Source organism: Maniola hyperantus, chromosome 7 (assembly GCF_902806685.2).
Source record: "Maniola hyperantus chromosome 7, iAphHyp1.2, whole genome shotgun sequence".
NCBI lineage: Eukaryota > Metazoa > Arthropoda > Insecta > Lepidoptera > Nymphalidae > Maniola > Maniola hyperantus.
Genome location: NC_048542.1, coordinates 14,303,620 through 14,319,264, shown reverse-complemented (window position 1 = coordinate 14,319,264; position 15,645 = coordinate 14,303,620). Strand labels below are relative to the sequence as shown.

The following is a 15,645-nucleotide window of genomic DNA, read 5'->3' as shown; positions in this document are numbered from 1 at the left end:
GTTGCGATGATTATGCGGCAATAGGCATTGCTTGCATATACTGCGAAAAACGACTGGACTTTGAAATCCCAAGATGCTTGAATGCCGAATGACGACCTTGTACTGGAAAGTGCAGCGTTGAGAGACTGTAATCACTACCCTACCTTACCCTACTTGGTTTGTAGGTTTGTCCTTCAATCACGTCGCAACGGAGCAATGGATCGACGTGTTTTTTTGCATGGGTATACTCAAAGACCAGGAAAGTGACATAGGCTACTTTTTATCCCGAAAAATTAATGAGTTCCCACGGGATTTTCAAAAACGTAGATCCACGCAGACGTACTCGCGGGCATCAGCTAGTTGGTTATAATTATAGTTAACCATATCAACCACAAGCTAAATAAAGGGTCTCGTAATATCAATATTTATTGAAAAAACTGGTTTCCAATTTCCAAAGTCTATAGGTAGAATCCGTGTACGCGTGTCCTGTCCAAATCTGAAAATAGTGAGTTCAATTTTGCTGTTTCATAATCTGTAGAAAAAACCATCGAGTTAGTTTAGCGCACAGTCCGAGGTCGTTTATCATGGAATTATCCGTTTTTTGTGAACGCCGCTTTTGGCTCCAAACCTCGATTCAGGCGTACATATTATCGTAAGTCATTTTATTTAGTTTTTTGGGTCTTTTATAGTTACTTGACGGGAATAGAGAAACATGTATTTTTACAAATGAAATATACCGTCATAGATAATGTACTAATAGTATACCGTATCCGAGAGTACCTACCTAAACTATTTTCTGTGAGCCTATCTCAGATTACGCCCCGCGGACTTTTAATAGTTGGAGAAAAAACCATGCCATGTAATGTTTAAATGTTACAATACATTTCTAGACCAAATTTTGAACTGTAGTTTGTTTCTATGTCAGCTCAGATTAGTTACAGACTAAGAGCCAACACGTGCCAGACCTTCGTTATTTTATAAAAGCTGAAAGTTTCTTTGCGTATTGTCCCCAACACTGGGAGAAACGTTTGTTTGGATGGTGGCTTTGAGAGATAACGGGTAATAAAGGCGTAATAAATCTCACGTCAAAGTATAAAGTCTAATTTTTTATATTTTCTTCAGAAATATTTTTAAAAAATACTTACGTTATGAATTGCCAGAATTTTCAGACTTTATACATACTTTGAAGTAACATTTTTACATCTTTATTACCTGCTATCTTCCAGAGCCACTATGATCCAAACAAACATCCAATCCAAACAAACGTTCCTCCCAGTGTTGGGGACAATACGCAGATAAACTTTCAGCTTTTATAAAATAATGAAGGTCTGGCACTCGCTGACTCTCTCTATATTAAGTCAGTTAGTCAATTTCTCTTGATAATATTGCTGTACTGGGATTTTTCTTTGCAAGGCTCACTTACGTCAGGACATCACAATGAAAATATGAAAAAGCTCTTTGTCCTCTGTCACCTTAATCAACTTAATTAAGCACTGACTTGGAGGAAAAGTGTTAAGAATGGAAATTGTAATTCTTTTTAACTGTAATGGAATCAGCGCGCAAGAATATTTTTCTTCACAATCCCGTCTACGTTGGAAACAAAACTTTGTGGCTTTCAATTATATTTACTTGGAAAGCTATCATGACCGTCTGAGAGTCTTAAGTTTTGAAGTATACTCGTGAATAATATAATCAATAGGTGTATTCAGTGGCGTGCACAGGAGTTTAAGCCAGGGTATGCATTTAGGTATGAACTTATTTTACGGCAGGTTATACTGAAAATTAAGCATTGATTTATTATAATGAGGGTAAGCAGTGCGTTTATGCTTCTATGAGCTGCACGCCACTGGGTGTATTATTAAGGTGATCATAAGTACCTCAACACAAGACAAGCAGCTGTGATGACAGCTTATAGTGGTTAAGACCTCGGCCTCCTATTCTGAGAGTTCGAGGTTCTATCCGGGCTCGCACCTGTAATTTTGACGACCTCCTTGGCGCAGTGGTAAGCGCTATGGTCTTATAAGTTGGAGGTCCCAGGTTCGATTCCTGGCAGGGATTTGGAATTTCATAATTTCTAAATTTCTGGTCTGTATCTACTTCTTTTTCATATAATCCATACTAATATTATAAATGCGAAAGTTTGTTTGTCTGTCTGTCTGCTAGCATTTCACGGCTCAACCGTTCAACCGATTTTGACGAAAATTGGTAGAGAGATAGCTTGCATCCCTTGCATTGCATACTTTTGATCCCGGAAAATTAAAGAGTTCCCACAGGATTTTTAAAAATCTAAATCCACTCGGACGGAAAAGCTGACTGACTGATCTATCAACGCATAGCTCAAACTACTGGACGGATCGGGCTGAAATTTGGCATGCAGAATAGCTATTATGACATAGACATCCGCTAAGAAAGGATTTTTGAAAATTAATCCCCTAAGGCGGTAACTAACATAGGGGTTTGAAAATTGTGCAGTCCATGCGGAAGAAATCGCAGGCATAAGCTAGTTTTAACATAATACTGTCACCGTAACGTATCCACATCTTTTTCACATAATATGCCATATCAGAGTCATGACCTGATTTTTTGAATAATTTTATTAAAACAAAACATTTTCAAAATACACAACACAGTTCAATAGAACTTTCATAAAAGCACTATGGATAGACAGACAATACAAATTGATCCGATAAATTATAATACGTATTGTAAAAGTTAACTAGAGCTTGGCGTAACCACGTGTTGCCGACCCGCCGAGCGCACTGATTTCATTATACCACGATGCAAGTCATAAGCGGTAGCGGGCAAGCATATTCTTCTATGAAGTTTGTTTGTAATATATATGGGAACTGCAATGGACCCTGTTATAGCAACGTTTTGACCATACGCCGAGCGTATCTACTGATTTCACAACACTTTATTGCAAGTGATAAGCATACGCGCAAAAGTATTTTCTTGTATGAATTCTTCTACGTTTATCTCTATAACTCTGAGTTTAAATTGTAAACGAGAACTGAAGTCTAGTGTTGCCAATCAGCTGAGTGCACCGATTTCATTGAACCACGGTACAATTCATAAGCGGACACGGGAAAGTACATTATTGCATGAATTCAACCACGTTAGTCTCTATAACTCTAGACTTATAATGGAGTGCAATGGAGCCTGATGGGCATGTGACCCGCCAAGCACACTGATTGAGTGGACTACGATGCAAGTCATAAGCGAAAGCGTAAAAGCATATTCGTGTATAGCTCTAGATTATGTCATTCGCTATAACTTTAATACTCTTATCGTGGAAGTTTCGATTCAATAATGTCTAATTGCTCCAGTGAAGTTTTCGTGATAAGGGCCAAAAATTTATCAAAGCCGGCACAAAGTAAAAAAACCGGCCAAGTGCGAGTCAGCTCACGCAACGAGGGTTTCGTACTACAGGGGTATTTTTTCGTCATTTTTCACGATAATTCAAAAATTATGATACATAAAAATAAACAAAAATCTGTTTTAGAATGCACAGGTGAAGCCCTTTCATATTATGATACCCCACTTGATATATGTATCTTACTTCGAAAATTGAAAATACTAATATTTATTTCATTTAATTTTTTTTGTTAGAAGTAACCACAAATTCACGGTTTTCAGATTTTTCCCCTAATGTCTGCTATAAGACCTACGTACCTGCCAAATTTCATGATTCTAGGTCGACGGCAAGTAGTTACCCTGTAGGTTTCTTGACAGACCGACAGACAGACAGACAACAAAGTGATCATATAAGGGTTCCGTTTTTCCTTTTGAGTTACGGAACCCTAAAAAATGATTTAATTGATTCAAAGAAAGCCCCAGAGCAGTTTAAATGGAAATTGGTAAAACTCAATACATTTCTTGCTAGGTAAGCTTAATTGGTCCAAACAAACAAAGAAACTAAATGGAAACTGGCATTGTAAGTTAAATAAAAGCTTGGACCTACAAAGGATCTAGTGTTAAAATGTCATGCCTCTTTAAAGATTCATCAGACTTTCAAATCAATCCTAATAAAATTTTCTTCGCCATTAGGGGATCAAAAATCAAATAAATGTACATTCTGTGAGTATAATTCCTTTTGTTATCTACTTAGTAATTCTCTGAGCGTTGGGATTTTTCCTCTGATGAGACTAAATTACCATAAATGTTGCCTAATTCAGTTACATTAAAGAACTTTGGGTTACAGATAAGGGCTATAATCTGTCCTGATGCGTATGTACCTAATCATTTTTTTAACTGACTTCCAAAAAGGAGAGAGGTTCTCAATTCGATGTGTCTTTTTTCCTATACCTATATTCTTTTTTCATACATTGATTATTCTGAGATTTCTGAATGGATTTGCAATTTTTTTTACTCAAAGGAAGTTTGCGAGATGGTCCCATAAAAATTCCTTGATCCAACTCCTTAAACCTGATGCTGCACAGCACTCCTAATACGTGAGGATTCAGACACTGCTGATGGTGACCAAGCATAAAACGCTTTTCTAACCAGTGGTAGTTGCATTTGACGATTGAAAAGTATGTAAGTTTAATTGAATAAAAACAATATTTCTATTCTATTCTATTCTTAAAGAGAAAGAGGTACTTAACAGTTTGATGAAAAAGAAAACTTAACCATAGAATTTCTCATATGAATTTCAAATCAATGGAAACGTCGAAAGAAATCTTTCGAAAAATAGAAAATTGTGGAGCAGAAAATAAATTATTATTACCCACTCTCAGATTTTCTCCTTTCAATTCGCATGAATGTCTGCCGAAATTCTATAAGCCAAGGCCTCAAATCGCTGCTTATTGCCGCTCTATGTGATATTACTGACATTATTACTGAAGGAATCATGAATACAACGTTATTCGTTTTCATGAAATATGAAAAAAATAAAAATGTCTCGTCCCGTCCCGTCTGAATAAAGGGGCAGCTTTTTAGAGTGCCGTACCTCAAAAGGAAAAAGGAACCCTATCCCTATAGTATCACTTCGTTACCTGCCTGTCGTGTCTGTCAGGACAAGAGAAGCAAAACCTATAGGGTACTTTCCATAGGGACATAGGCCTTCCCAAGAGCGCGCTATCACACACGATCCTCTGCCTTCCTCATCCACCCACTTCCCGCTACCTTAAGGTCGTCAGCCCAGCGGGTTGGAAGTCGTCTCACACTGCGCTTGCCGATACGCAGTTTCCACTCCAGAACACGTCTGCCCCAGCGGCCATCGGTTCTGCGGCAGACGTGGCCTGCTCACTGCCACTTCAACTGGCTAACTCGTTGAGCTATGTCAGTCACTCTGGTTCATTTAGGTTATACTCAGCAGGAGACATGGACGCCGGAAGGGCAATTCACACCTAGCGGTTTGTATCAAAAACTTAGAGCAAAAATATTTCGTGCGAGCATATTGGATATCGACCACATAAGGATATCATAGGTTCTCAGTTTCCTGGTGTTCTCTCTCAGTGCTGATGGTGTTTTATTGGGAGACCAGCTTATTCACGCGACCTTGTCCGCGTAGACTACACAAATTTCAAACCCCTATTTTACCCCTTTAGCGATTGCATATTCAAAATAAAATAAAATAAAATAAAAGTCCTTTCTTGGCGGACATTGATTTACCAACCTTGATTTTTTACCAAGGTTACCAAGGTTGTTTGTAAATCAATGTTGGTGGGTGTCTAAGTCTTATGAATTAAGTTATAACCTATAAACCACACATAGCTTTAAGCTTCCACTTTGAGTCATTATTTATTAAAAATAGTGTAAAATAAAGTAAGAAAGTAACAAAAAAAGGGAGCTTTGTCAATCCCTGTTGTTATAAAAGCTCGTGTCTACAGAAAGTAGAGGCGCACCGCTGGGATTCACTTTGTGCCGTTCAGCCATAAAATCCTTTGCCTTCAATACCTTTGCTCAGCGAACGGGGAACTGCGCTTTGCTTATTAATTATAGAGCCTGGTTGAAAAGGCTCTTACGTGCGAAACTCCGAAAGGGATATAGATCGACTGGTTGACCCGCCCTGGCATCGTTCGGGTGGAATTTTTGGCCTATTCTGTTTACCTACCAAAAACCGCCCTCCGTTTTTGATATAGGCACCTTCAAGTCAAGAGTGAATAAGCATCTTCCAAACAAGCGCGGCCCATCTTAGGCTGCATCATCACTTGCCAGCAGAGCAGGTCTAATTGCAGCCAAGCGCTAGCTAGTCTAAAATTTAAAAAACCGGCCAAGTGCGAGGCGCACGCGCTGAGGGTTCCGTACTACAGTCGTATTTTTTAGACATTTTGCACGATAAATCAAAAACTATGATGCATAAAAATAAAAATAAATAGTGGTGACCTAGGTAGGCTACTTTTATGCCGTGAAAACTAGTGATTCCTACGAAACTTGCGGAATTTAAAATCCAAATACTTAGACTGCTCACAGGCAAAAGCTATTTCATAAGATGTAGAAAGGGACGTGGCATTTAATGTGAAAAGCTTTACATACTTAGTATAATGTAGGTAAGTGCTTAAAGTTGAGGAGGTCCTTTGATAGGAATTTATGTAGAGAAACTCTTTGTTGCTGAATTTCAAAGAAAACTCCTCGTTTTAAATTTAATTACAAGTCCAAGTCAATACCTCGGACAGGGTGAACTTCGAGAAAGTAGTTTTAGTCCAGTTTTCGTATTTTTTAAAATACCTTTTTTGAAGTTTGGAGCTAATTAAATTTGGAACTTGGAAGTTTTTTCGCTTACTTTTTGAGGCTCTACTTAGTATAAATTAAAAACTCTGCGAAAGCACTACGGATTTTATTTTTATTTTTATACTTACCTTTTTCCTTTGATGTGATTTACATAATGAAAAATTGGTCCAATAAACTCATTATTAGTTACTAGATGATATCCGCGACTTCATCCGCGTGGGCCGGATGAAGAACAGATGGGCCGTGAAAAGCTGGCAGATAGACACACTTTCTCATTTATAATAATAGTATGGATTAAGTAGGTATAAGTTTTCTAGGCTAAAATATTTTTTTTTGCTAAGGTTGACGTTTTGTGTTCTAAACAAAGAAATAATTTAATTAAGTACATAATGTGATATGACGCCATTTTGCAATAAGTTGGGAACTTTTAAATAACAGTGCTGCCATCTTTGTATTGCAAAATATATACTTACCTACTTAACACTAGAAAATCACTGCCGATTTATACATAGTGGAAAATCTCTATCTAATCCTCTTTAGAATATCTTAGAATACCTGAAGGCTTAAAAAGGATAGCGTCGATCTAAACGACTGCATTCTCGACATCAAAAGGATTCTTAAGGGGTAAAAGGAGCAGAATAATAATCTAAGCGGATAAATACATATATAGAAAAGGAAATTCCTAAAAGTACAAAACTGACCCGCGGGGTGATAACGTATCTCGCGACAGGCTTGCGACACGCTTAAATGTCGCGATCATTGCTGTCAAACGTCCGGCTAGAGGGAGACAGCAATAGCCACAAAGCAAAATAAGAAGAAGAAGAGAGACAGCAAATGAACTGTCGCATTGCTACTGCTGTCGCGTTGCTGTTGCTACTGCAACGTTTTACATAATCACCCCGCCGGGCCGACGCGATGATGAATTAATAACTATGATTAATAAAAGTGAGTGTTTTACAGAAAAACACAGACTTTTATATGCGCATATCCGAAGCAATAATAAAGATGGTATTTTGATGATAAAAGTCTTTGAATTCCCATCGCTTTTGAAATACTCCTACTTCAATTAGTTCGCTCGTTTCACATCGTTCACGATGTCTATAGATATTATGATTATGAAATTTCTTCGGCATCAACCGACTTGTTTTGGGCAATTTCCTTATTAATATTCATATTAAGTAACTAGACGATGTCCTCGTGGATTTAGGTTTTTAAAATCCCGTGGGAACTCTTTAATTTTCCGGGATAAAAGTAGCCTATGTCCTTCCCCGGGATATAAGCTAACTCTGTACCAAATTTCATCAAAATCGGTTGAACGGTTGAGCCGTGAAAAGCTAGCAGACAGACAGACAGACAGACAGACGGACAGACAGATAGACAGACAGACAGACACACTTTCGCATTTATAATAATAGTATGGAAGTATGGATTAATAAATATGTTGAGATCGAAATACAATTATCTAAGGTACTTATTTTTATAAAACGACTAGTGACAGCCGGCGGCTTCGCTCATGTGGGAATTTTGAAAAATCCAGCCTTATATACATTCTACGTTTTAAAGGGGACCTAATATAGTGTAAATAACGAGTGCATATAGTGTAAATAAGCTGTGATAGCCTATTGGTTAGGACGTCCGCATTCTAATCGGAAATCGGGGGTTCGATCCCGGGTACGCACCTCTAACTTTTCGGAGTTATGTGCGTTTTAATTCATTAAAAACATCGTGAGGAAACCTTGCATGCCTGAGAGTTCTCCATAATGTTCTCAAAGGTGTGTTAAGTCTACCAATCTGTTTGTGGCCAGCGTGGTAGACTATGGCCAAAACCCTTCTCACTCCCACTCTGAGAGGGGACCCGTGCTCTGTAGTGAGCCGGTGATGGGTTGATCATGATGATGATGATGATGAACGGGTGTATTCCACGATTAATATGACGATTTTGAATTATCTATATCTCGGCCCAGTTGTATGAGTCGTAGTCGTTTATGTCTAAGCTTGCTATGTAATAAACTAATCTGATCAATCCTGATATCCGTTTATCGGAATAACTGAAGGCAATGTCTGTCAACGCCAACAATATCGGCCATTGGTCGTAAAGCACCCACAACTCAGAAACGCTCGAGACTAGGGTGAGAGCTTTCGCCTTTCACGGTCCATCGCTCGCAAGCGATTGCCTTTGATTAGTTTACAGGCAATCCGACTAAATTGGTGTCCATTCGAACTGTTCATTTATGTGCAGAGCATAAATTTACTTGTAGGTACCTACTAACGACATACACGAGGTTTGACAGCTCTAAATTAAATTTTAAACTGTCAAATTTTATCTGTCCTTTTCATATTAGGTAAGTATATTGTTAAGAAGAAGATACGAATACTCTAAAATTTAGTTGTACTCAGAATCAGTACCATTATAATAGGCACTTAGCGAGTGGTGCGACGCGCTGCGAGTTTCAAATTTTCACCATAATGAAAACTCTCAAAATAGAAATTACTCTCTCGGTAAATGGATTATATTTATGTTCTCTTCTCAAAACAAACACGCAATCTGCGTTACACTACCAAACTTCTTAGACCAGCCATACACGGACAGCTTGAAGCAGTCAGGACGGACTGCTTCAAGCTGCGACTGCATATTGAACTAAGTACAGACTTCTACGTACGTACATACACGAACCGCTCAAGCAGTTGCAACTGCTTCGAGCGGTTGGGCGGTCAAGCAGGCAGGCATACACTGACTGCTCGAGCTGTCGACCGCTCTCGCGCAGTTACCTCCGCCCGCACTCCTCATTCCACGTCGCACGAAACATTGAAATTGCTTGAAGCTTAAAGCTTAAAGCTTCAAGCTGTTGACTCTGACTGCAAGAGCGGTCCGTGTATGATCACTGGCTAACCGCTCGAGCAGTCCGTGTATGGCCGGCCTTAGTCACCTTAGTGTATTTCAAATTTCAATGCGGTTTTCGTCTTTATTCAGAACATTTAGTACCTACCTTACAATAATTGTACTGTCATGAGTCAATAAAATAAGTAAACCTACCCGTGCCAAGGCAAATCAGCTCTTCTTTCGCATAAAATATCTCCATTTATTTAGTGAAACAACATTGTAGGTACTCTTCAATAGGAAAAGGAAAAGTTAATGTATCTACTACTATTGAACTTCTAGAGCAATCTATTCTTGTTTACTTATCTATTGTCTTCCCAAGACGCAGTGAGCTCATTTTAAAATACGCCGAAGCCGTCTCAACAATTCAAATAGCGAGAGCCAGAGAGGTGTTGTATCCTAGAGGCGGCGATCTTGCAAAAAAGCCTAAGGGCAAAGGGCTTTCGATGGGACAAATCGCAGAAGTCAGTATAATAATCTTTTTGTGATTGGCCAAATGTTATTTGTGCTGCAATATTCGTTCATTTTAGCCAGTAAAAGACAGTGAGAGAGTGTCATCCAATTAGAGGTAATATCGATCATTATTGTAGCTGTCAGTCAAACTATTTATCATTAATGTTACTCTGTTTGTTAATGATATTGCTATATATTATGCAACCCTTTGTAATCTGTTAATTTTACTTTTAAAATATTTCAGTATTAGTTTAATTATATCTCTAAAAATTTTATTAGGGGTTTTGCCGCCACCGTATTTTCATGTTAATTTTAGTTTTAAAATATTTCAGTATTAGTTTCATTACATCTCTAAACCTTTAAATAAGGTGGGGGGCACTTTTTTAACGCCACTATTGTTTGATAGCTACAATGTGACGATCGTAATCACCTCTGATTGACTGACAGTTGACACTCTCACAGGACCGAAATTATCAATCTATCGGTGACCTGGTAGATAAGTAACCTATAACTTAACGACAGGTTACACATAGATTGATTATTGGTATTGACTGTAAATGGTACAGCTGCATCGCGTAACGCACCATCATGGGCTAATAATATGGCAACTAGTAAAAATAAAAGACGACGAACTTTTCTTTTCCGTGGACATTTATAGTCCGTCGTCTCCGTGGATTTTATAGTCCATCATCTCCGCATGCCCTAAGAGGGCTGATGTGTGAGATCAGCAACTCTATGAGTCGTAACTCGGTGGCAAAAGCCAAGACATCGGTCGCGCGTGCACTCGTAGACGTGTAGAGTCAGCAATACAAATTGCAACAACATTTCAGTATTCAAATGCGCCGTAATAAGATGTTTGCTTTTCCGCGTTGTCTTCAGCTTCTGCTATTCATCATTCGTACAGTACGCACCAGAAAGTAACGTACATCGGCCTTTAGAACGACAATACGGCTTTGTAGAGCGTTGTCTCTAACACCACATACCGTAGGTATATGACGTTTTGTCAGTCTCAGCGGGAATACCAACATCAATGGTCTCAGCGATAGAGACAATGCTCTACAAATCTGCTATCTCCTTCTAAAGGTTGATGTACATTACTTTCTGCCGCGTACCTACTGTATATTCATAAATATCACTTGCTTTAACGGTAAAGGAAAACATTGTGAGGAAACCTGCATGCGTGAGAGTTCTCTATGTTCTCAAAGGTGTGTGAAATCTGCGAATCAGCACTGGGCCAGTGTGGCAAAAGGAGACCCGTTCTCAGTAGTGGGCCAGAGACAGGTTGATGCGGTTGATGATATGTGATATGTGTCGCTATCCCGCACCGGGTTAACGCGGAGCTGTGAAGGTGTGCGAGGCGTCCCCACCCCGATTGCCATCTCGACCTGTCGCATACTATATATAGATCTGTCAACATCGTATTACTGTTAGGATAGTGAAATGTACCCCGTTGATGTTTTCATTTGCAAACTAGAGGTAAACCCGTGAAGCTCTTAGTGCGATTTGAATGCTAAGCAGTTCCCAACTAAATTATGCACATTTCTAACAAGTAGGTACCTAACACTCCCTTATCGCATTCAAAACAGAATAATATTTTGAATGATTTCAAACTTAATCCTGATTAAAATATACTGCGGTGAAACCCAAAAAGAAGGTTCTGTATTTGGCCTGTGTCCTATATCGAGTAAAAAAATTAACTCGTCACGCACTATTTTAACTTTTTGTGTCTTTCATGTCAAAAGTACGATTTTTATCCTTATTTTAAAAGTGAATTAAAATGGGTCGGGGGTTCGATCACGCACCTCTTAACTTTTCGCAGTTATGTGTGTTTTAAGTACTTAATTAGATATCACTTTCTTTAACGGTGAAGGAAAAGATCGCGAGGAAACCTGCATGCCTGGGAGTTCTCCATAATTTTCCCAAAGGTGTGTGAAGTCTGCCAATCCGCATTTGGCCAGCGTATGACTATGGCCAAACCATTACTATGCGAGTCGTCCGTCCGTCGATCCGTGCTCTGTAGTGAGCTGGCGATGTGATGGGTTGATCATGATGATGACAACGTAGATTTAATTTTAATAATCAGCACCCCGCCTCTATAGGTATGTTCGAGAAATTAAATGGAATAATATTGTAGGTACCTGAGCGCCGGTGAAATTATTATTAATGTCCTGCATAATTAGGGTTCGGGGTAAACGGATAATTTATGTTCATGTATAATGAATAATTCTTTGTTTTGAGTTATCTATGGGTGGAATAGATATACGGTCCGAAAATAGTACTTAGGTATAGCGCTTTCAGTACTAAATCCTTGCATTGGGTGTCTGCTGCACTTCGACCGCTCGTTCTGCCAGATCCTTTTTTCCACGCACATGCAAACTGTAGAATCCTTCGGCGGCGTTCCCATTAGATTACAACATAGGGTTATTTAAGGGGCGTACCAACTAATTCCTGAAGAAAGGCCGGCAACGCATTGGTGGTTTCTATTTCGGCCGATAACTTTTAAAATATTGGACAAACCGGTTCATTAAATCGGTCATAAATCGTAAACGGTAAGTTTTACAAAAAAGCTTACAGAAAACAAAAAATGCGAAATTTTATTTTCTACAATAATAGGTCACATAATTTTTGCCCTAAAGTGGATAGTTTTCGAGATATCGGCCAAAAACTTTCCTTCAAGATTGCGATCGAAGCTCCACCTGGATCTGTCAGCATTTTGTGATTTTATGGTCAGTAAGTGACCCTTATCCTAAAAACAAAATAAAATTGGATCGGAAATTTGGTTGACCAAAAAAACGGCTTTATTTACTGGCCTATTCCTACGCCTTCTTGTCAGACCATGACACATTTTGTAGAACCATCCCTTCTCTGAACATATCTGTGTAACGTAGTTCATGTAATTAATGAATGGCCGAACCAGGTGTTCCATTTCCTTATACCTACGTCCTACGTCCTCTCAGTTATATTACTGGGGACGCGCCCTATTTTCTTGGAAGTTGTAAGTAATTTTATGTCACAGATAAAACTGCCTGTTCACACAACGTTTAGTAGATCCGTCCTCCCATATCTTTATCTTTTTTATCATTCGATCGTTCATACGGTCCTTTGAGAGAAATGGGCCGTAGCGTAGTAGGTGTAATTTGATGACTTCCATTTGATAAGAGATAAATATTTTTCTACGACGACAGTCGTCAGTACATAATAATTCAATAGACGAAAGTAATGAATTTGTAAAAAAAAAGAAAAAATGCTTTTTATCGATATTGAAAGATTTTTATGTTCTACTTGGGAATCGAACCCGCACTTTTTGTGATTTTCCAATGAAACAAGCACGACGGGAGAGGGAAATTATTAATAGATAGAGACAGAGGTCGTCAAAGTTTTTATTATAAAAATACAGATGTACCTACATAATATTATCATGTTACGAATCTATACGGACTACCTATAATAAATATTGTTTTAATCTTACTGAATTAATCCCGTGAAACCCTATTGAATTTTCAGGTTAAGTACCTTTCTATTCGAGCAAAATGTTTATTGAATTAATACAGAATAGCTTTAGTCTCACATCTTTTCTCGTTTATGTAAAAGTAGCTTATGCCCGAGACTTCGACCGCGTGGACTACACAAATTTTAAACCCCTATTTGACCCCCTTAGGGTTGAATTTACAAAAATCTTTCTTAGCAGAATATGTCTACGTACGTTATGATAAATATTTGCATGCCTTTCAGCCCAATCCGCCCAGTAGTTTGAGCTGTGCGTTGATAGATCGGACAGTCAGCTTTTCCTTTTATTGATTTAGATAAATACCTACTTAATATGAATTTTTAGAATTTTAGAATCTCTGATTATATCTATAGCTACCTTTATTGTTATTATACCCAGTTGGTAGCGCTGAAAATAAATCAAAGAATGGTATCAGCAGGATATTTTTGCAGAAAACGTCGCTGAAAATAAATCGAAAATTGAAAATAACTAAGTCTTAATAGAAACCTATTATTATGAAAGATCGTCCACGGGCGTTGCGAATGGAACTTTTATGAGCCTGAAGCATATTTTTTATTGAATAAGTATTCGTTATGGACGCTACAGCGGTGTCCCTTTGTCGTGTAATACGTTAAAATTTACTGTTTTTTGTTTGGTAAAATTTGAACTAAAGAAGTGGAAAATAAAACGAAACCGGCTTTGATGTAGGTAAAATAAAAGATTAATATGTCGGAGAATATTATAATGCATACGAACGTACGACGTCATAATCCTTATTAAAATGATTTGAATAGTACCTACTTGTAAATTAAGAAGTACAATCCATAAAAAATAAACTATTATCAGTCAATAGTGCTTTCTGTCGACACATTCGTTGTCGAGAGGCTGACAGCGTCGCATGTACGCATTGACTAATAAAAAAGATAAGAAAAACAACATGTCAGACATTGGAAGTCATCACATAAAATTAAATCTAAACGATTCTCCGATAAATATTTTTAGCATTTTTCATTATATATAATATTATGAATATATTTCATTATCAAAGGTCAAAGGAAAAATTAAATTTACTCTCATAGTAATATTTTTTATAATGAGTAGAACCTACCACTACCATGCTGCTACCAGCTACAGGGTGGTTAGGAGGCTTTCCTTCACAGCTCATCTACGCGTACAGAGTCATTTCAAAAGAAAATTACAAGGACAAAATAATATGCGGTATGTGGTTTGTGAAAGGATCTCACCGAATTATTATACCAAGAAAGCCCCTGCCCCAAGAAATGTGAAATCCTACCCATTGCGAGATTGTGAAAATAAAAAGATTACTCGACTGATTTTTTTGTGGGCTTCTCCTCAGGCCAAGGTGTATTTGGGACCCTCGTAGCTTTAGTTTGAAGTTAAATTTAAGACGTTAAATTGGTTTGGTTTGATTTAAAAAAGACATTTGCCTATGAGGAATGGGGCCAGTGGGCAGTGTGGCAGACTTAAACCGTTCTCATTCTGATCATCCATGATCCATGACGAAGAATACAATGCAGAGAGAATCTTTTGACTAAGTTCTTTACTTACCTTGAAATGCCGCCTCAAAGAGCGCGGGGTCGTTGGTAGGAGCGCGCGACGAGGCCGCTGCCAACAGCGCGGCGAGCGCGAGCGCGACGCGCGTCATTTCACGCCATGCCATCGCCCATGCTCCGGGTGGCACGACCCTCTGTAACAGAAAAGCAAAAATTGGTAAATAGTTAATTAAAAAAATTAAAAACACGACTGCCCCGCCAAAAGTGAAGTAAAAATCAATAGAAAGTAGCAACATCCGCCATATTCAATTTTTCAAAAAAATATGCACAGAAGTTCCCTACATTAGAGGAGGAATAAGGAAGGATAAGTATTTCTAAATTTCTACGGGACCCAAGTCGCGCAATATTTAACGTGTGGTGGGTGGAGTAAAACAAACACCCGCCTGTTGTTAACTAAAAATACAAACAAGTCAAAATTATGAGTAACAAAATGCGAAGTTTTTTTTTATCAATTTTCTCATTTTATGAAATTGTATAGTAGAATAATAATTTGCATCCCTCCTTCATCAAAAACATTCGTTTGTTCACAAATTCACAAAAGAATCTTCCAATAAAAGAAAATCCTTTCCTAGAACCATTTCTCATTGCAACATAACTCCTAA

The 15,645-nt window shown here is 38.2% G+C and overlaps 1 protein-coding gene across 2 annotated transcripts in view; it reads right to left on the bottom strand.

Moving 5' to 3' along the window:
- Positions 1-15,645, bottom strand: part of LOC117983570 (pikachurin-like) — a 137,218-nt gene that overhangs the window by 53,569 nt on the left and 68,004 nt on the right. For both annotated transcript variants that reach the window (XM_069499954.1, XM_069499955.1), the window contains exon 2: positions 15,039-15,177. In XM_069499954.1, the coding sequence (XP_069356055.1) occupies positions 15,039-15,150 (112 nt within the window). In that variant the 5' untranslated portion in view covers positions 15,151-15,177. The remainder of the gene's footprint in view (positions 1-15,038; positions 15,178-15,645) is intronic.